This window comes from Hemitrygon akajei, chromosome 4, assembly GCF_048418815.1.
Source record: "Hemitrygon akajei chromosome 4, sHemAka1.3, whole genome shotgun sequence".
Taxonomy (NCBI): domain Eukaryota; kingdom Metazoa; phylum Chordata; class Chondrichthyes; order Myliobatiformes; family Dasyatidae; genus Hemitrygon; species Hemitrygon akajei.
Window position 1 is genome coordinate 200,381,937 of NC_133127.1, and position 22,339 is coordinate 200,404,275.

Below are 22,339 nucleotides of genomic sequence, written 5' to 3' on the forward strand. Positions count from 1 at the left end.
ACGTCTGCAGCAATGAATTCCACAGGTTCACCACCTTCTGGCTAAAGAAATTCCTCCTCATCTCTGTTCTAAAAGGATATCCATCTATTCTGAGGCTGTGCTCTCTGCTCCTAGACTCCCCTGCCTCGTGTCAATCAGCCAATGCTCTATCCGTGCTGGAATCTTTCCTGTCATACCATGGGCTCTTATCTTGTTAAACAGCCTCATGTGTGGCACCTCGTCAAAGGCTTCTGAGAATCCAAGTACACAACATCCACCGATTCTCCTTTGTCTATCCCGCTTGTTATTTCCTCAAAGAATTTTAACAGATCTATCAGGCAAGGTTTTCCCTTGAGAAAACCACACTGACTACAGCTTATTTTATCATGTGCCTTCAAGTACCTCGAAACCTCATCTTTAACAATTGACTTCAGCATTTCCCAACCTCTGAGGTCAGACTAACTGGCCTATAATTTCCTTTCTTCTGCCTCCCTCCCTTCTTAAAGAGCAGTCTGATATCTACTCTCCCCTATTACTCTTTATATATTGAAAAATCTACCACCCGCCACTCTACCATGAGGTGGCACGATGGACTAGGGGTTAGCATAATGCTTTACAGCACGGCAGCACAGGTTCAATTCCCACTACCGTCTGTAAGCAGTTTGCACATGAGTGTGTGGGTTTCCTCCCACAGTCCAAAGAAGAACAGGTCAGTAGGTTAATTGGTCACATGAGTGTATTTGCGCGGTGTGGGCTCATTGGGCAGAAGGGCCTGTTACTGTGCCGTATCTCTACATAAATAAATTAAATAAACCTTAAAGCATGCCATCTGGTATCAGACATTTCAACCCCGGGAAAAAGATACGGTCTGTCTATTCTGTCTTTGCCTCTCAATCTGATAAATTTCCATCAGATCTTTCTTCAGCCTCCAGTGCTCTAGGAGAGAAACCCAACTTTGTCCAACCTCTTGTTATAGCTCATACCCTCTAATCCAAGGTGAACTTCTGCACCCTTGACATCCTATAATACGGTGACCAGAGCTGCAGCAATATTCCACTTGTGTTCTACTAACTCTACCAATGATCATGCCAACTTCTCCATTTGTGCAGTCACTATAGACCTGGACCTCAGTACTATCAAGGGTCTACTTTCTCCCAAAAAGCAACACTTCACACGTGTCCAGATTAAATTCCATCGCCACTTCTCTGCCCTTATCTGTAACTCATCAGAATCCTTTGATTGTCAAGTAGGCAGAGAGGATGGGATGGCTCTGCTGGTAAAAAATAAAATAAAATCCTGACAAGGAGGTGACATAGGATCGGAAAATATAAAATCCCTGTGGGTAGAGCTAAGAAACTGCAAGGGTAAGAAGACTCTGATGAAAGATATATACAGGCCCTGAACAGTAGCAGGATGTGGCATACAAAATACAACAGGCATGTCGAAAGGACAATGTGACAATAGTCACTGGGAATTTCAATATGCAGGTAGGTTGGGAAATTCAGGTTGGTGCTGGATCCCAAGAGAGGGAATTTTTAGAATGCCTATGAGATGTCTTTTTAGAGGAGCCTGTGTTTGAGACCACTACAGGATCAGCTATTCTGGATTGGATGCCAGATTTGATTAGGGAGTTTAAGTTAAAGGAGCCCTCAGGAGCCAATCATGACAGAATTCACCCTGCAATTTGAGAAGGGGAAGCTAAAGTCAGATTAATCAGTATTACAGTGGAGTAAAGGGAATTGCAGTGGCATGAGAGAAGGACTGACCAAGGTTGATTGAAGGAGACACTGGCAGGTCTTGGTGGTACAGCAGCAATGGCTGAAGCTTCAGGGAGCAACTGCACAGGACAGACACATCCTGAAGTAGCAGTATTCTAAAGGCAGAATAACGCAACAGCGGTTGACAAGGGAAGTCAAAGTCAACATAAATGCAAGGAGAAGGTATATAGCAGAGCAAAAATAGCAGAGGCTAGCGGAATGGGAAGCTTTTAAAAACCAACAGAAGGCACCTAAAAAAGTCATAAGGAAAAGATGAAATATAGTTAGCCTATAATATCAAAGAGGATACCAAAATTTCTTTTTACAGACATAAATATCTGTAAGGGCGCAAGGAAATGGCGGACAAACTGAATAAGTATTTATTCACTTTCCCAACTACTGAGGTAAGGCTAACTGGCCTATAATTTTCTTTCTTCTGCCTCCCTCCCTTCTTAAAGAGTGGAGTGACATTTGTAATTTTCCAGTCCTCTGGAGCTATTCCAGAAGCTATTGAATCTTTAAAGATCTTTACTAATCCCTCCATAATCTTTTCAGCCACCTCTTTCAGAATCCTGGGGTGTAGTCCCAGTGGTGCAGGTGACCTATCTCTGTTCAGACTTTTCAGCTTGCCAAGCACCTTTTCCCTCGTAAGACCAACTGTCCCCTGACTCGCTTAAACTTCACTGATACACTGTGGCCCCTGATACACCCGCTTGCTAATATAAATAACAAATCAGCCAATCATGTGGCAGCAATTCAATGCAGAAACACATGCAGACACGGTCTGGAGTTCAGTTATTGTTCAGAACAAACATCAGAATGGGGATCTAAGTAACTGATCAACTATGGGAATGATTGTCAGTGGTAGATAGAGTGGTTTCAGTACCTCAGAAACTGCTGATCTCCTGGGATTTTCACACACAACAGTCTCCAAAGTTTACAGAGAATGGTGCAAAAAACAAACAAAAAAATCCAGTGAGCAGCAGTTCTGTTGGCGAAACTGCTTTGCTAATGAGAGAGATCAGAGCAGCCTGGTTCAAACTGACAGTAACTTGAATAACCACACATTACAACAGTGGTGTGCAGAAGAGCATCTCTGACGTGGATGGGCTACAGCAGTAAAGACCATGAACATAGTCTCCGTGGCCACTGAGTGCATATGGAGGTCTTGGAGTAGATGAGTGTGAAGGGACAGAGGTGCTGCTAAACTGACTGAAAGCTGCTGTGCCTTGCCTTGGCTGTTGTTTAGACACACCAGGAGATCAAAACAAGCAGAACCAAGAGCATGCCTGGGCTCTAAAGCTACAGCATTGAAGGCAGTAGACGAGAATGGATATCAGAGGCAGTAATGGGCAGAGTAGTAGCAAATGGAGTTTAACCTGCCAAATGTGAAGTGAGGCAAATGCAAAGATGAGCAGAGAACCCTATCCGAGTTCATGCCTCCCTGAAAGTGGCTACGCAGGTTGATCGGGTGGTTAAGAAGGCATATGGCATCTTTGCCTTTATTAGTCAAGGCATTGAGTTCAAAAGTCAGGAAGTTGTGTTGCAGCTTTGTAAAACTCTAGTTAGGCTGCATCTGGAGTATTGCGTACAGTTCTGGCCACCCCATGAAAGGAAGGATGTTGAAGCTTTGGAGAGGGTGCTGAAGAGGTTTACCAGGATGCTGCCTGGATCAGAGGGCGTGTGCTACAACGTGAGATTGGGCAAACTTGGGTTCTTTTCTCTGCAACACCAGAAGCCGAGGAGAGATCTGATAGAGGTTTAGAAGATAATGAGAGGCACAGATAGAGCGGACAGACAATATCTTTTCCCCAGGGTTAAAAACTCTAATACCGAAGACGTATTTAAAATGGAAGAGTGTAATTTCAAAGCAGGTATGAGGGGCAAGTTTGGGTTAGGGTTAGGGTTTCTTTCAACGGATGCTGCCCGACCTGCTGAGTACATCCAGCCTTCTGGTACTTCTAAGTTTGCTTGTTTGTTAGTTTGTTTTTTAAAAAATACACAGCAAGTGGTGGGTGCCTGGAATGCGCTGCCTGGGGCGGGGGTAGAGGCAGATACATTGTGGTCTTTTAAGAGACGTTTAAATAGGCACATGAATGTGGGGAATATGAAAGGATGTGGACATTGTGTAGGCAGAAGAGATTAGCTTAGTTAGTCGTTTGATTACTAATTTAATTGGAATGGACGGTTGCTGTGCTGTACTGGTCTATGTTCTATATTACTGACAGGATGCTGATCACGAGAGGTTAGCAGAACTGACAATGACACACAAACCCAGAGAAAGACCACAGTGTGACCACAGGGTGGAACATTACTTTTGCACACTGATCTAGGGCCTCTGAGAGAAACAGATCATCACAAATTCACACCCAGTACAAGCCTGGACTGCAACATGCACCTTCTCCGTTGTATGATACTCAGCCCAAAACCTCTATTCTGCTGTTGTTAATCTCACTGTGGAAGGTAAACAATCAATATAAAATTTTGTAAATGGGGCAATTTTGCAGGTTGAACTGATGGTGTGTACATTAGCATTCATTTCGAGAGGATTAGAACACAAACGCAAGGATGTGATGCTGAGTCTTTACAAAGCTCTGGTGAGGCCTCCCATGGAGTATTGTCAGCAGTTTTGGGCCCCTTATCTAAAAAGGGATCTGCTGAAACTGGAGAGATACCAGAGGAGATTCACCAGAATGATTCTGGGAATGAAAATGTTAATGTTAATGTACAAGAAGCATTTGATGGCTCTGGGTCTATATTTGCTGGAGTTTAGAACAATGCGGTGGGGGGGGGGGGTTAGATCTCATTGAAACCTGTCGAATGTTGGACAAGTAGGTAGAGTGGATGTGAAGTGGATGTTTCCTATAGCGGGGAAGTCTAGGACCAGAGGACAGACTCAAAATAGTGTGACTTCCATTAAGAACAGAGATGAGGAGGAATTTCTTTAGCCAGAGGCTGATGAATCTGTGAAACTCACTGCCACAGACAGCTGTGGAGGCCAAGTCATTGGGTATATTTAAAGCAGAGGTTGATAGGTTCTTAATTACTCAGGGTGAAAGGTTACAGGAAGGAGGCAGGAGAATGGAATTAAGAGGGATAATGACAGAGCTGACTGATAGGCCAAAAGGCCCAATCACGCTCCCATCTTATGGTCTAAAATCGGGAAGTTTTTTTTAATCAATTGTTATGTGTAGAGAGGGATGTGTGCAAAGTAAACAGACTGGAGATAAAACAAGACAAAAAGACAGAACCAGATAGTGACCGTTACAGAAATGGGCTGTTATCTTGTGTGAGAATTATCTCTGAGATGTGGCAGTGTTTGAGTGGTCAGCCTGACTTTTCCCCAGAATGAGAATAGTTAATGAGGGGCATAATTTATTTACTTATTTTAGTGTCATAGAAACAGGCCCTTCAGCCCATCTAGTCCATGCCAAACTATTTATCTGCCTCGTCCCACTGACCTGCACCTAGACCATACCCCTCCCATCCATGTACCTATTCAAACTTCTCTTAAATGTCAAGATCAAGCTTACATCCACCACTTGTGCTGGCAGATCATTCCACATTCTCACCACCCTCTGATTGAAGTTCCCCCTCATGTTTCCCTTAATTCAATTTCAACCTTTCACCCTTAATCCATGACCCACCCAACCTCAGTGGAAAAAGCCTGCTTGCATTTACCTGATCTATACCTCTCATAATTTTATATACCTCTATCAACACCTCCTCTCAATCTTCTATGCTCCAGGGAATAAAGTCCTGACTGATTCAACCGTTCCCTGTAACTCAGGCCCTCAAGTCCCTGTAACATCCTTGTAAATTTTCTCTGCACTCTTTCAGTCGTATTGATACCTGCACAACTTGTCTTCTTTTGCACATTGTTTGTTAGTCTTTGCATGTAGTTTTGTATTTCTTTGTTCTACTATGAATGTCTGCAAGAGAATGAATTGCAGGGTAGTGTATGGTGACATAATGTATACATACTTTGATAATAAATTTACTTTGAACCCTAATTTTAAGGAGGTTGGAGAAATGAATACGTACACAAGGCTGGAAGAACTCAGCAGGTCAGGCAGCATCCGTGAGAAAAGAGTAGCCAACGTTTCAGGCCGAGACCCTTCATCAGGAATGGGGGGGAAGAGAGGGCCGAAGCCCAGTAATACTCAGTAAGCCCAGTTTACTGGGCTTCGGCCTTCTCTCCCCCATTCCTGATGAAGGGTCTTGGCCCGAAACGTTGGCTACTCTTTTCTCATAGATGCTGCCTGACCTGCTGAGTTCTTCCAGTGTTGTGTACGTATTCTTTGATCCACAGCATCTGCAGTTGTATTTTTGTGTTTTGGAGAAATGAATAGTGGGGATGTCAGATGTTCACCCTGAGAGTAGTAGGTGCGTGGAACACATAGGTGGTGGTAGAGGGAGATACATTAGGGGCATATAAGAGACTCTTAATGATAGATGGATGATAGAACTAGATTGATCTTAGAGTAGGTTAAAAGGTCAACACAACATCTGTACTGTGCTATAATGTTCTATGAGTCAAGAAGCAGGTTTAATCAAAAAGGCTCCACAGAGATAAAAGAACCTAGAGCCCCAAAGGGTCTTGGCCTAAAAGGTTGATTGCTTTCTCCTCTCCATAGCTGCTGCCTGACTTGCTCAGTTCCTCCGGTTGTGTGCACTCCCATGGGACACAAAAGTTTCCCACAGTGATCAGACCACAGCGATGGGACTGACTCATCTTGCCTTCACTGAGTAAGCTTGTTTCGACTGCAAAGTTAGCAACTGGGACATCTTCATTGCAACTTTGATATCACAGCCTGTGACCAGCATCGCTAAAGGGATCAGCACATCTGAGTGGGGAGGGTGCTTCCTATAATGCAAGAGCCTAGGACCTGAGGGCACAGCCTCAGAATCGAGGAGTATCCATTTAGAAAAAAGATTAGGAGGAATTTGGTAAATCAAAGGTGGTGAATCTGTGGAATTATGTATTTTCTCTCCATTTAGAAAATAGTCAACCATTTTATTTCTTCTACTAAAGTGCATGACCATGAGGTATTGCACTTTGGAAGGACAAACCAAGGTAGAACATACAAGGTAAATGGTAGGGCACTGAGGCATGCAGTACAACAGAGAGATCTAGGAATACAGATACATAATTCCCTAAAAGTGGCGTCACAGGTAGATAGGGTTGTAAAGAGAGCTTTTGGTACATTGGCTTTTACAAATCAAAGTATTGAGTATAAGACAGGCAGCATCTATAGGGAGAATCTACCTATAGAAGCTGCCTGGCCTGCTGCGTTCCACCAGCATTTTGTGTGGGTTGCTTGAATTTCCAGCATCTGCAGATTTCCTCGTGTTTGTATTGAGTATAAGAGTTGGAATGTTATGGTGCGGTTGTATAAGACATTGGTGAGGCCGAATTTGGAGTATTGTGTGCAGTTTTGGTCACCGAATTACAGGAAAGATATTAATAAGGTTGAAAGCGTGTAGAGAATGTTTACAAGGATGTTGCCGGGACTTGAGAAACTGAGTTACAGAGAAAGGTTGAATAGGTTAGGACTTTATTCACTGGAGCGTAGGAGAATGAGGGGTGATTTGATAGCGGTGTATAAAATTATGATGGGTGTAGATAGAGTGAATGCAAGCAGGCTTTTTCCACTGAGGCCAGGGGAGAAAAAAACCAGAGGACATGGGTTAAGGGTGAAGGGGGAAAAGTTTAAAGGGAACATTTGGGGGGAGGGCTTCTTCACACAGAGAGTGGTGGGAGTGTGGAATGAGCTACCAGATGAAGTGGTAAATGCAGGCTCACTTTTAATATTTAAGAAAAACTTGGACAGGTACATAGATGAAGGGTGTATGGAGGGATGTGGTCTAGGTGCAGGTCAGTGGAACTAGGCAGAAAAATGGTTCAGCACAGCCAAGAAGGGCCAAAAGGCCTGTTTCTGTGCTGTAATGTTCTATGGTTCTATTTCCTGACACTGTATTCCATCTGCCATTTCTTTATAGATGGAGGGGCAAGTAGTGTTGAGGAAGTAAGGAAGCTCCACAATGATTCGACACCTTCCAACCTACATCACCTCTTCCTAATGATTTGATTTCATTTTTACCAACAGAGCAATGCCACCCCCTCCACCTTCCTGCCTATCCTTTCCATACATGGTGTATCCTTGGACATTAAGCTCCCACTATAATCTTCTTTCAGCCATGGTTCAGTAATAACTACAACATCATACCTGCCAACCTGCAACAATGATGCAAGTTCATTTACCTTATTCCACATACTGTGCGCATTTACATACAACACCTTCAGTCCCGTATTCACTGTTTTCAATTCTGTCACATGATGCTCAACTTTCTGATTCCTAACATTATCTGACCAACATGTTAAGTAAATTTCACGATTGTACATGATGCGGATGGTGTTGACAACATGAAGTTTATGATGATTGGCCTGCAGATTTTAGAACTCGCTTATTTATACAGTTTTTATTGAAGAAGTTATAGATTCACTTATGTGGAATTCCAAAGAAGCAAAGGGTATGAAGCACAAAAGAACTGCCAGTTCATTTAAAGCGGAATGGCTTAATGAAACGGTAGAAACTGCTACACCGAAAGCACGTGAGGTCAGGAACGTGCAGCTACAAGAAATATTTATGCACAATACAGAAACTGGTGTTACCCGTGTGTATTGTTGCAATGCAAAAGTTGCTGAAGAATTCACAAGTGGGAAGAAGTGGAGTGATATTTGGAAACTTGGCATTTTACAGCATCATTCAGCAAGCAAATCACATATGGACAGTGTGCAAAAGTTCAGGTGAGAAAATCCTTCATCACCCACTACAGGTGCAGATGAACGACAGCAAAAATGATCAAACCAAGAGAAGATCAAAGTTCTTATTGACAGTGTTTTGCTAGCTGTTAAAATTAATACTTCTATATATCAAATTCAATGCGCACAGGTTGTTGTCACTGGACAAAAAAATTGCACAGCACAAGATTTTTATGCACACTGGTCATTACCAATTAGAGGGAACATTGGTCTCACAGTAGGACAGGCAGGAATTCTCCCCGCATTTAATAATAACAATAATTATTTATTTATGGAGCATTTTCACACAAACTATGTAGTTCAAAGTGCTTACAATGGGATAAAGTGAAAACATAAAAAGACAAAGATGTTAGTTAAGAGCAAGGTTAAATAAATAGGTTTTTTGAGCTGGCATTTAAAATTGTCGACTGTGTCTTCATCCGTTTTATAGATTTAGGTATTGAATTCCACAGGAAGTGGTACTGATCCCACCATCATGGTCATGGCCGGCCAGATGGCTACCTTCTGTCATAAACTCCTCACACTTCCTCTGATCAGGATGTGTGGTTCCAGAACCCTGTGGCTGATGTACACCACTCACAACCCAGGATACTCTCCCACCCCACTCTGAGGTCACCATCACCCCCTTCATCCCTGATCTAAACCTCACCTCAAACTCACACTCCCCTCCAATCCCAGTCCAGCCAAGATCTTCCCACCAACTCCGAGACCACCAGGTCATCCACAACTCCACCCATACCCCTGGTACCAGCTCAACCCCCTCTGTCTCCACAACACCCCCCCTCCACCAAACCCAGCGTACTTTTCCCTACCTTAGACCACATCACTCCCACACTCTCACTCTTCCCTCTCCCTATCCTCATCCCCCACCCCCAGATTATACCCCCTTAGGCCAGATTCCCAACCTACCCCAGGATCCCATCCGGCACAGCCTTCATCCCATTTCCCTAGAACCCAACCCTGCCCCTACACCACTCTGCCCTCTATCTTCACCCCACCTCCACATTCTACCCCATCCTTCCCTCTCCCTCCTCTCCCCATAACCCCCTCACTCTCACCTGCAAAGTGAAGTCCAGGGCGGTGAAGAGCGCTCTGCAAGTCCAGCAGGTGATGTTGGCCCGGGCGCCGAGGCTGTGGAATGGGGCCGATTCCGGAGCGGGAGCAGCGTCCAGGAGAATTAGGCCGAGGCTGAGGAAACCCAACCCGATACACCAAACGAACAGCGGTCGCAGCGCCATAGTACCGGCTACACATCACGTGAGCTGTGAGCCGACGCCAAGGCAGGAGGGCGGGGTCTGGGCGCCGGGTCTGATTGACAGGCCGGAGGGGCGGGGTCTGGGCGCCGGGTCTGATTGACAGGCCGGAGGGGCGGGGTCTGGGCGCCGGGTCTGATTGACAGGCCGGAAGGGCGGGGTCTGGGCGCCGGGTCTGATTGACAGGCCGGAGGGGCGGGGTCTGGGCGCCGGGTCTGATTGACAGGCCGGAGGGGCGGGGTCTGGGCGCCGGGTCTGATTGACAGGCCGGAGGGACGGGGTCTGTGCGCCGGGTCTGATTGACAGGCCGGAGGGGCGGGGTCTGGGCGCCGGGTCTGATTGACAGGCTGGAGGGGCGGGGTCTGGGCGCCGGGTCTGATTGACAGGCCGGAGGGACGGGGTCTGTGCGCCGGGTCTGATTGACAGGCCGGAGGGGCGGGGTCTGGGCGCCGGGTCTGATTGACAGGCTGGAGGGGCGGGGTCTGGGCGCCGGGTCTGATTGACAGGCCGGAGGGACGGGGTCTGTGCGCCGGGTCTGATTGACAGGCCGGAGGGGCGGGGTCTGGGCGCCGGGTCTGATTGACAGGCTGGAGGGGCGGGGTCTGAGCGTAGTAGCGATTCGGAGTCTGATTGACGTTGCCACAGTCTGACAAACAGATGCTGGAAATCCAACCAACACACAAAATGCCGGAGGAACTCAGCAGGCCAGGCAGCATCTGCGGAAAAGAGTAAAATGTCGACGTTTCAGGCCGAGACCCTTCCGCAGGACCCCTTCAGCCCCTCCGAGCGTCCTCATCCCATCTCCCCATTGGGGCAGAGGCTGCCAACAGAAGCTCACCCGAGTCCTCTGTCCCTGGCCGGTAGGATGTTTGGCGGCCCCGTGGCTTCCGTTTTAACCGCAGAACTTGAGTATTCTTGGGGATGACCCTTCCTCTCCAAGGGATGAGGTCTTTGGGGCTTCTGTCGGCCTTTCTGGAGCTCTGGGTTTTAACGGTTGCTAGCTCCATATCCAACTTTCCTCTTGCCGCTGGCGGGCTTGGGAGCGTCCGTGGCGGGGTTTTACTAACCAAGTCGATAACAAGTCGCAAAGGACCCTCAGCCCTGGGGAAACCCACCAGTCACAGCTTCGAAAAACTCCAATAACTGTCAAATGCGACTTCCTTTTCACAGACTTTGCCCAAGAGCTCAGATGTAACATCCTGTAGAATAATTTCTACCATTCCCCCATCACGGATGGACCTGCAGTTATAACATTCGGTCCGAAGTACTGAAATTTATTGCAGTTCCCCATCCAGGCTGTCTGAGAGCACCTGTCAGACTCTTTCCTTGTCGCCTTGGGCAGCAGATGCAAAGGTTTTTCCTCACACCATGCTGACTTGGAAATAGACCGTCGCCCTCTTATCTTCACTGGGTCCTTGTGAGTTGGTGAGTCAGAAACGGGCTTTTCTTGCTGTTGTGCCATTATTCCGCCACGCATTGAGCCATGCTATGTTGGCACCAGAAAATGAGGCAACAGGTGCAGGCTGCCCCCAGCACACAAGTACCTTCCACTTGTTTGAACACAAACGGTGGTGTGATATTCGGGTGAACAGTAAATGAATCTGAATGTGAAACCCAGCATCTTGGCAGAGCAGGCAATAGGTAGTATGGTAAGCAGGAACACAAGAGATTCTGCAGATGCTGGAAATCCGAGCAACACGCACAAAATACTGGAGGAACTCAGCAGGCCAGGCAGCATCTATGGAAAGGAATAAACAGTCAATATTTCAGGTCAAGACCCTTTTTAGGGACCAGGAAGGAAAGGGGAAGACACCAGAATGAAAGGGTGGGGGAGGGGAAGAAGGATAGCTGGAAGGTGATAGGTGAAGCCAGGTGGATGAGAAAGGGAAAGGGCAGAGGAAGAAGGAATCTGACAGGAGAGGAGAGTAGACCATAGGAATGGGGGGGGGGCAAATAGGCAGTTGAGGAGAGTTAAGAGGCATGAGTGGGGAAAGAAGAGATGAGGGGGAGGGATTTTTTTTGCCAAAAGAAATCGATATTCAGGCCATCAGGTTGGAGGCTACCCAGACAGTATATAAGGTGTTGCTCCTCCACTTTGGGATGGCCTCATTGGGGCACAAGAGGAGACCATGGAACAGGAATGGGTATTGGAATTAAAATGCTTGCCTCCAGAAAGTTCCACTTTTGGCGGATAGAGCGGAGATGCTTGATGAAGTGGTCACCCAATTGATGGCAGGTCTCACCAATATAGAGGAGCCACATCAGGAGCACCAGACCAGTAGGTAACCCAAGCAGATTCACAGAAGTGCTGTCTCATCTGGAAGGAGCAGCAATTAGGCTGCTTGCAAGGATAAGTGCCAGGAGGGGGATCAGTGGTGAGGGATTAATGAACAAGGGGATTATGGAAGGAGCGCTCCCTGCAGAAAGTGGAGAGAAGGTGGGATGTAAAGATATGTTTGGTGGTAGGATCCCTTTGGATATGACGAGTTGTGGAGAATGCAGAGGCTCATGGGTATGGGCAAATGGGCCCCATATCTAAAACTGGATGTGCTGGCATTGGAGAGGTCCAGAGGCAAATAAAAGGAATAACATATGAGGAGTGTTTGATGGCTCTGGGCCTGTACTCACTGGAGTTTAGAAGAATGAGGGGAGTTCTCATTGAAACCTATCAAATATTGAAAGTCCTCGATAGAGTAGATGTGGAGAGGATGTTTCCTATGGTGGGGAGTCTAGGATCAGAGAGTATGGTCTCAGAATAGAGGGACATCCACTTAGAACAGAGATGAGGAAGTATTTCCTCAGTCTTACAGTGTGTAAGACTGACTCAGTCTTACTTCAGTGGTTGGTAAGTTGATGGAGAAGATTCTGAGAGGCGGGATTTATGAACATTTGGAGAGGCATAATATTATTAGAAATAGTCAGCATGGTTTTGTCAAAGGCAGGTCATGCCTTACGAGCCTGATTGAATTTTTTAAGGCTGTGATGAAGGTAGAGCAGTTGATGTAGTATATATGGATTTCAGCAAGGCATTTGACAAGGTACCCCATGCAAGACTTATTGAGAAAGTAAGGAGGCATGGGATCCAAGGGGACATTGCTTTGTGGATCCAGAACTGGCTTGCTCACAGAAGGCAAAGAGTGGTTGTAGACGGGTCATATTCTGCATGGAGGTCGGTGACTAGTGGTGTGACTCAGGGATCTGTTCTGGGACCCTTACTCTTCATGATTTTTATAAGTGACCTGGATGAGGAAGTGGAGGGATGGGTGAGTAAGTTTGCTGATGACACTAAGGTTGGAGGTGTTGTAGATAGTGTGGAGGGCTGTCAGAGGTTACAGCGGGACATTGATAGGATGTAAAACTGGGCTGAAAAGTGGCAGATGGAGTTCAACCCAGATAAGTATGAAGTGGTTCATTTTGGTAGATCAAATATGATGTGTTAAGACTCTTGGCAGTGTGGAGGATCAGCGGGATTTTGGAGTTCGAGTCCATAGGACGCTCAAAGCAATTGCGCAGGTTGACTCTGTGGTTAAGAAGGCGTACGGTGTATTGCCCTTCATCAATCGTGGAATTGAATTTAGGAGCCGTGAGGTAATGTTGCAGCTATATAGGACCCTGGTCAGACCCCACTTGGAGTACTGTGCTCAGTTCTGGTTGCCTCACTACAGGAAGGATGTGGAAGCCATAGAAAGGGTGCAGAGGAGATTTACAAGGATGTTGCCTGGATTGGGGAGCATGTCTTATGAGAATAGGTTGAGTGAACTCAGCCTTTTCTCCTTGGAGTGACGGAGGATGAGAGGTGACCTGATAGGGGTGTATAAGATGTTGAGAGGTGGTGATCATGTGGATAGACAGAGGCTTTTTCCCAGGGCTGAAATGGTTGCCACAAAATGACACAGGTTTAAGGTGCTGGGGAGTAGGTACAGAGGAGATGTCAGGGGTAAGTTTTTTACTCAGAGAGTGGTGAGTGTGTGGAATGGGCTGCTGGCAACGGTGGTGGAGCTGGATATGATAGGGTCTTTTAAGAGGCATTTAGATAGGTACATGGAGCTTAAAAAAAAGAGGGCTATAGGTAAGCCTGGTAATTTCTAAGGTAGGGACATGTTCAGCACAGACTTGTGGGCTGAAAGGCCTGTATTGTGCTGTAGGGTTTCTATGTTTATTTCTTTAATCAGAATGGTGAAATTGTGGAATTCATTGCCACAGACAGTTGTGGAGACTGAGTAATTAAGGTGGATTTTGATAGGTTCTTAGTCAGGGTTTCAAAGGTTGTAGGCAGAAGGCAGGAGAATGGATAGGATAGTAGGGATATGGAGGACAATGGTCCCAGTGCAGGTCGATGCGTGTCGGCAGTTTAACTGGATTTGGCATAAACTAGATGGACTGAAGGTCTATTTCTGTGCTGTAATTTCCATTGAGGTTGAGAAGGATAATAAATCAGCCATGATGGAATGGCAGAGCAGACGCAGAGGGTCGAATGGCCGATATCTGCCCCTCTGACTGAGAACCAGTCAGACTCCCTCCACCATGGCTCATCACGGGGCCACGCCTGCGACTCGTTCAGCATTTTTCAAAAATGGGGATCTGCCTTCTGTGGTGGGAGAGAGAGATTAAAAATCTAGCTGAGCAAAGCCACAACTACCTCTCACCTCAACGTCAGCAAAACCAAAGAGCTGATTATTGACTGCAAAAGGAAATTAGAAACATAGAAACACAGAAAGCATACAGCACAATACAGGCCCTTTGGCCCACAAACCTGTGCCAAACATGTCCTTACCTTAGAACTACCTAGGCTTACCCATAGCCCTCTATTTTTCTAAGCTCCAGGAGTCTCTTAAAAGGCTCTATAGTTTCTGCCTCAATCACTGTTGCCAGCAGCCCATTCCACGCACTCACCACTCTCTGAGTAAAAAAACTTACCCGACATCTCCTCTGTACCTACTCCTCAGCACCTTAAAACTGTGCCCTCTTATGGCAACCATTTCAGCCCTGGGAAAAAGCCTCTGACTATCCACACGATCAATGCCTCTCATCATCTTATACACCTCTATCAGGTCACCCCTCATCGTCTGTCACTCCAAGGAGAAAAGGCCGAGTTCACTCAACCTATTCTCGTAAGGCATGTTCCCCAATCCAGGAAACATCCCTGTAAATCTCCTCCGCACCCTTTCTATGGTTTCCACGTCCTTCTTATAGTGAGGCGACCAGGACTGATCACAGTACTCCAAGTGGGGTCTGCCCAGGGTCCTGTATCGCTGCAACGTTCCCTCTCGGCCCTTGATCAAGATGCTGGTGCACGTGGCAGCAGCAGCCTCTCCGGCTCCAATCAATGGTAAAATTTTTGTCTTTCCTCTGATCGAAAACACTGCTTATCATAAAGATCATTTAAATCTCGCACCACATGCACTTTCAGTTATAATTCAGCCAGAAATATATAAACAGACAGGAAAAGTTTCTGTGAATTATGTAAAACATTTACAAAGTAATGATTAGACACAGAACAGATCCAGGGAATTATTAATGGAAAACAAGGAAATGCTGGCTGAATTAAATGGATAATTTGTATCAGTCCTCACCACAGATGAGATCTGCACCACCATCGAGAGGATCACCAGGGCCTCCCTTCCCCTCTTTGTGACATTTAGACCATAAGACAAAGGAGCAGAAGTCGGACATTCGGCCCATCGAGTCTGCTCTGCCTTTTTATCATGAGCTGATCCGTTCTCCCATTTAGTCCCATTCCCCTGCCTTCTCACCATAACCTTTGATGCCCTGACTACTCAGATACCTATCAATCTCTGCCTTAAATACACCCAATGACTTGGCCTCCACTGCCGCCCGTGGCAATAAATTCCACAGATTCACCACCTTCACATCTCTGTTCTGAATGGGCGCCCTTCAATCCTTAAGTCATGCCCTCTCGTACTAGACTCCCCCACCATGGGAAACAACTTTGCCACATCCACTCTGTCCATGCCTTTCAACATTCAAAATGTTTCTATGAGGTCCCCCCTCATTCTTCTAAACTCCAAGGAGTACAGTCCAAGAGCGGTCAAACGTTCCTCATATGTTAACCCTCTCATTCCTGGAATCATTTTAGTGAATCTTCTCTGAACCCTCTCCAACATCAGCACATCCTTTCTTAAATAAGGAGCCCAAAACTGCACACAGTATTCCACGTGAGGTCTTACCAGTGCCTTATAGAGCCTCAACATCACGTCCCTGCTCCTATACTCTATTCCTCTAGAAATGAATGTCAACATTGCATTCGCCTTCTTCACCACCGACTCAACCTGGAGGTTAACCTTAAGGGTATCCTGCACGAGGACTCCCAAGTCCCGTTGCATCTCAGAACTTTGAATTCTCTCCCAATTTAAATAATAGTCTGCCCATTTATTTCTTCTACCAAAGTGCATGACCATACACTTTCCAACATTGTATTTAATTTGCCACTTCTTTGCCCATTCTCCCAATCTATCCAAGTCTCCCTGCAGACTCTCTGTTTCTCCCTATAGATGCTGCCTGGCCTGCTGCGTTCCACCAGCATTTTGTGTGTGTTGCTTGAATTTCCAGCATCTGCAGATTTCCTCGTGAGGACATACATGGTAAATGGTAGGGCATTGAAGAATGCAGTAGAACAGAGTGATCTAGGAATAATGGTGCATAGTTCCCTGAAGGTGGAATCCCATGTGGATAGGGTGGTGAAGAAAGCTTTTGGTATGCTGGCCTTTATAAATCAGAGCATTGAGTATAGGAGTTGAGATGTAATGTTTAAATTGTACAAGGCGTTGGTAAGGCCAAATTTGGAGTATTGTGTATAGTTCTGGTCACCGAACTATAGGAAAGATATCAACAAAACAGAGAGAGTTACTAGAATGTTACCTGGGTTTCAGCACCTAAGTTAGAGAGAAAGGTTGAACAAGTTAGTTCTTTATTCTTTGGAACGTAGAAGGTTGAGGGAGGACTTGATAGAGGTATTTAAAATTATGAGGGGGGATAGATAGAGTTGACATTGATAGGCTTTTTCCATTGAGAGTAGGGGAGATTCAAACAAGAGGACATGAGTTGAGAGTTGGGGGGAACGAGCTTCCAGTAGAAGTGGTAGACGCAGGTTCGATATTGTCATTTAAAGTAAAATTGGATAGGTATATGGACAGGAAAGGAATGGAGGTTTATGGGCTGAGTGCAGGTCGGTGGGACTAGGTGAGAGTAAGCATTCAGCACAGACTAGAACGGCCAAGATGGTCTGTTTCAGTGTTGTAATTGTTATATAGTTATATATTTTGTGGGTGCACCATGGTCCAGAGGAACTTTGTTTCATTTGGAGGTATATATGTACAGACAGATGATAATAAACTTGAATTTTAGACTTCAGAAGAAACCGGAGTCCAATGAACCAGTTCTCATTAGGGGGTCAGTAGCTTTAAATTGCTTGGCATTATTATATCAGAGAATCTGTCCTGGGACCATCATGTAAGTGCCATCACAAAGAAAGCATAACAGCACACCTACTTTCTTAGAAGATTGAGTAGATTTGGCATGTCACCTAAAACTTTGACAGACTTCTAGAGAAGCATGGTGGAGAGTGTACTGAATGTATAAAATGCCCAGGAGAAGGAAATTCTACAGAAAGTGGTGGGGGTCATCACAGGCAAAGCTCTCCTCACCACTGAACACATCCACAAGAAAGCAGCATTCATCATCAAGGACTCCCACCATCCAGACCACGGTCTCTTCTCATTACCTCCATCAGGAAATAACTACTGAACCCTTAGATCCCACACCACCAGGTTCAGGAACAGTTATTACCCCTCAACCATCAGGTCCCACACTACCAGGTTCAGGAACAGTTATTACCCCTCAACCATCAGGTCCCACACCACCAGGTTCAGGAACAGTTATTACCCTTCAACCATCAGGTCCCACACCACCAGGTTCAGGAACAGTTATTACCCCTCAACCATCAGGTCCCACACCACCAGGTTCAGGAACAGTTATTACCCCTCAGTCATCAGGTCCCACACGAGGTTCAGGAAGAGTTATTACCCCTCAACCATCAGGTCCCACACCACCAGGTTCAGGAACAGTTATTACCCCTCAGTCCTCAGGTCCCACACCAGGTTCAGGAACAGTTATTACCCCTCAACCATCAGGTCCCACACCACCAGGTTCAGGAACAGTTATTACCCCTCAGTCATCAGGTCCCACACCAGGTTCAGGAAGAGTTATTACCCCTCAACCATCAGGTCCCACACCACCAGGTTCAGGAACAGTTATTACCCCTCAGTCCTCAGGTCCCACACCAGGTTCAGGAACAGTTATTACCCCTCAACCATCAGGTCCCACACCACCAGGTTCAGGAACAGTTATTACCCTCAACCATCAGGTCCCACACCACCAGGTTCAGGAACAGTTATTACCCTCAGCCATCAGGTCCCACACCACCAGGTTCAGTAACAGTTATTACCCCTCAACCATCAGGTCCCACACCACCAGGTTCAGGAACAGTTATTACCCTCAGCCATCAGGTCCCACACCACCAGGTTCAGTAACAGTTATTACCCCTCAACCATCAGGTCCCACACCACCAGGTTCAGGAACAGTTATTACCCCTCAACCATCAGGTCCCACACTACCAGGTTCAGGAACAGTTATTACCCCTCAACCATCAGGTCCCACACCACCAGGTTCAGGAACAGTTATTACCCTTCAACCATCAGGTCCCACACCACCAGGTTCAGGAACAGTTATTACCCCTCAACCATCAGGTCCCACACCACCAGGTTCAGGAACAGTTATTACCCCTCAGTCATCAGGTCCCACACGAGGTTCAGGAAGAGTTATTACCCCTCAACCATCAGGTCCCACACCACCAGGTTCAGGAACAGTTATTACCCCTCAGTCCTCAGGTCCCACACCAGGTTCAGGAACAGTTATTACCCCTCAACCATCAGGTCCCACACCACCAGGTTCAGGAACAGTTATTACCCCTCAGTCATCAGGTCCCACACCAGGTTCAGGAAGAGTTATTACCCCTCAACCATCAGGTCCCACACCACCAGGTTCAGGAACAGTTATTACCCCTCAGTCCTCAGGTCCCACACCAGGTTCAGGAACAGTTATTACCCCTCAACCATCAGGTCCCACACCACCAGGTTCAGGAACAGTTATTACCCTCAACCATCAGGTCCCACACCACCAGGTTCAGGAACAGTTATTACCCTCAGCCATCAGGTCCCACACCACCAGGTTCAGTAACAGTTATTACCCCTCAACCATCAGGTCCCACACCACCAGGTTCAGGAACAGTTATTAACCTCAGCCATCAGGTCCCACACCACCAGGTTCAGTAACAGTTATTACCCCTCAGTCCTCAGGTCCCACACCAGGTTCAGGAACAGTTATTACCCCTCAACCATCAGGTCCCACACCACCAGGTTCAGGAACAGTTATTACCCTCAACCATCAGGTCCCACACCACCAGGTTCAGGAACAGTTATTACCCTCAGCCATCAGGTCCCACACCACCAGGTTCAGTAATAGTTATTACCCCTCAACCATCAGGTCCCACACCACCAGGTTCAGGAACAGTTATTACCCTCAGCCATCAGGTCCCACACCACCAGGTTCAGTAACAGTTATTACCCCTCAACCATCAGGTCCCACACCACCAGGTTCAGGAACAGTTATTACCCTTCAACCATCAGGTCCCACACCACCAGGTTCAGGAACAGTTAATACCCCTCAACCATCAGGTCCCACACCACCAGGTTCAGTAACAGTTATAACCCCTCCGTCATCAGGTCCCACACCAGGTTCAGGAAGAGTTATTACCCCTCAACCATCAGGTCCAACACCACCAGGTTCAGTAACAGTTATTACCCCTTGTTATGATCCCAGCCCCCTCCTTTGTGAGAATCGCAAGAGAGAGAGAGCGACGTGCTGAAATTGGACTCAGGAAAATAAGAGAGAAGCCTTAAGGTTTGGAATGTGGTCTGGCCTCTCAGCCAGACAAAAGCCACGGACATAGTCATTGTCTCTTGGAGACACCTTTGTGAAATGGGGACTGGACTACGTGCAAACCCTCAGGGCAACGTGGGCTGGGTGATGGGGAAAGATTGCCACACCCCACCCTGATTGACAGCTACAACCCTGCAAGTCCCGATAAAAAGGTGGGCTGCCGAGGCGGCCCCTTAGACGCACCAAGGAGACATACTAAGAAGACACGATAGCGTTTCCCGTCGGAGCAGGAAGCCATTTTGAAGGAAGCCACGTGCGTTAGATTCCGGATCGGGAGTCTGTGGTTGAAACCAAAGGAAAAACCGTTTTTAACTAACAACAGGGATTTGCTTCGCAAAGACAATGGGCAAGTGTTCCTTTCTCTCACAAATCCCCTCTCTCCAACACGTGAAATGCCAGCGGTTCCCAAACGGAAAAGCCTGCAGATTTCTGAGTGACTTTTATATTCCATTGGACTCAGTATTATCCCCTAGACAACGATAGAGCTTATTTCTGATTGATTATTACTATACCTGTGTGTTAGGGTTAATGTTAGGGTTAATTCGAGACCGCCATTACAGGTCAGGAGTGGCTCACGTAATAGTAGGAGGCCGGAATGCGAGGGAGGGGGGAGCGAAACTGGGGACCCTGCTACACCGAAACTACTAGTGTCACGCGATTCAGTAAACAAAAGAAACAGGTAACTCGTGGGTGTATGGCGTCGGGCCAATAAGATGGACACAAGTGCCCGATATTACCTAATATGTAGCGGGGGGTTGTGCCGGGGGGGAAAGGGATATAAATAAGAGCAGATTGTATGGGGAAGTCGGAACGCGCCTTCTCCAGCGACTCCGTCGATTCGCTGTGCCAGTTACGAATTCTGCAATAAACCCAAGTTTTGTAATATTCCGGTGTTGGTTGTCTCTCTTCCTAAACGAACACAGGGCAGAATTTCAAGCCCAACATGTGCTTTAGATTGAGTGTTGACGACGTATATGATCTGAATGTTTTGTATTAACCATACGTTTGTGCCCCTTTATAAATAAAAAACGTTTGAAAATAGTACCATCAGACTTCAGCGGACCTCTCTATCTTTGCTGGTAAGCCACCCAGTTACGGGGAACGTAACACCCTCAACCATCAGGTCCCACACCACCAGGTTCAGGAAAAGTTATTACCCCTCAGTCATCAGGTCCCACACCAGGTTCAGGAAGAGTTATTACCCCTCAACCATCAGGTCCCACACCACCAGGTTCAGGAACAGTTATTACCCCTCAACCATCAGGACCCACACCACCAGGTTCAGGAACAGTTATTACCTTCAACCATCAGGTCCCACATCACCAGGTTCAGGAACAGTTATCACCCCTCAACCATCAGGTCCCACACCACCAGGTTCAGGAACAGTTATTACCCGTCAACCATCAGGTCCCACACCACCAGGTTCAGGAACAGTTATTACCCTCAACCATCAGGTCCCACACCACCAGGTTCAGGAACAGATATTACCCCTCAACCATCAGGTCCCACACCACCAGGTTCAGGAACAGTTATTACCCTCAACCACCAGGTCCCACACCACCAGGTTCAGGAACAGTTATTACCCTCAACCATCAGGTCCCACACCACCAGGTTCAGGAACAGTTATTACCCCTCAGTCATCAGGTCCCACACCAGGTTCAGGAAGAGTTATTACCCCTCAACCATCAGGTCCAACACTACCAGGTTCAGGAACAGTTATTACCCCTCAACCATCAGGTCCCACACCACCAGGTTCAGGAACAGTTATTACCCCTCAGTCATCAGGTCCCACACCAGGTTCAGGAAGAGTTATTACCCCTCAACCATCAGGTCCAACACTACCAGGTTCAGGAACAGTTATTACCCCTCAACCATCAGGTCCCACACCACCAGGTTCAGGAACAGTTATTACCCCTCAACCATCAGGTCCCACACCACCAGGTTCAGGAACAGTTATTACCCCTCAACCATCAGGCTCTTGAACCTGCATGGATAACTCCACTCACCTCAACACTGAATTGATTCCTACAGAATCACTTTCAGGGACTCTTTATAATATGTTCTGATTATGCATGCATATATGTATTTAATGTATTTTATTTCCACAATTTGTATTCTTTTGCACATTGGTTGTTTGTCTTTTTTTAATGCATAGTTTTTCATAAACTCTACTGATTTTTAAAATTTTCCTGTAAAAGCCTGAAAAAAAAGAACATCAAGTACATGTATGTATCTCAGTAATAGATTTACTTTGGTTTCCCTGGAGAGCTGGTGAGTGGAATCCTGTTAACCATTCATCAACAGAACTAGGTTGGGAAACTAACTATGCAACTCATAATTGATTGTTGCTGACATTTTATTGTCTCTGCACAAACAACAATGTAAACATGTTGGCAGCTTAGAACATGAACTCTACTGTTCCCTTGGTACCAAAACTCACTCAGACCACTTGTCCAATTTAGATAGATAGATACTTTATTCATCCCCATGGGGAAATTCAACTTTTT

The 22,339-nt window shown here is 46.5% G+C and overlaps 2 protein-coding genes across 2 annotated transcripts in view; one reads left to right on the top strand and one right to left on the bottom strand.

Annotated features, from left to right (window-relative positions):
* Nucleotides 1-9,896, bottom strand: part of smpd1 (sphingomyelin phosphodiesterase 1) — a 34,513-nt gene extending 24,617 nt beyond the window's left edge. Inside the window, exon 1 of the mRNA XM_073044427.1 lies at nt 9,621-9,896. Within this exon, the coding sequence (XP_072900528.1) occupies nt 9,621-9,800 (180 nt within the window). The 5' untranslated portion in view covers nt 9,801-9,896. The remainder of the gene's footprint in view (nt 1-9,620) is intronic.
* A 2,121-nt stretch (nt 9,897-12,017) lies between these two features.
* LOC140726050 (uncharacterized) lies at nt 12,018-20,978 on the top strand. Its single transcript, XM_073041946.1, has 3 exons — nt 12,018-12,093; nt 17,684-19,328; nt 19,377-20,978. The coding sequence occupies exons 1-2, from the start codon at nt 12,018-12,020 to the stop codon at nt 19,126-19,128; spliced, it is 1,521 nt and encodes a 506-aa protein (XP_072898047.1). The 3' UTR covers nt 19,129-19,328; nt 19,377-20,978.
* Nucleotides 20,979-22,339: the final 1,361 nt, after the last annotated feature.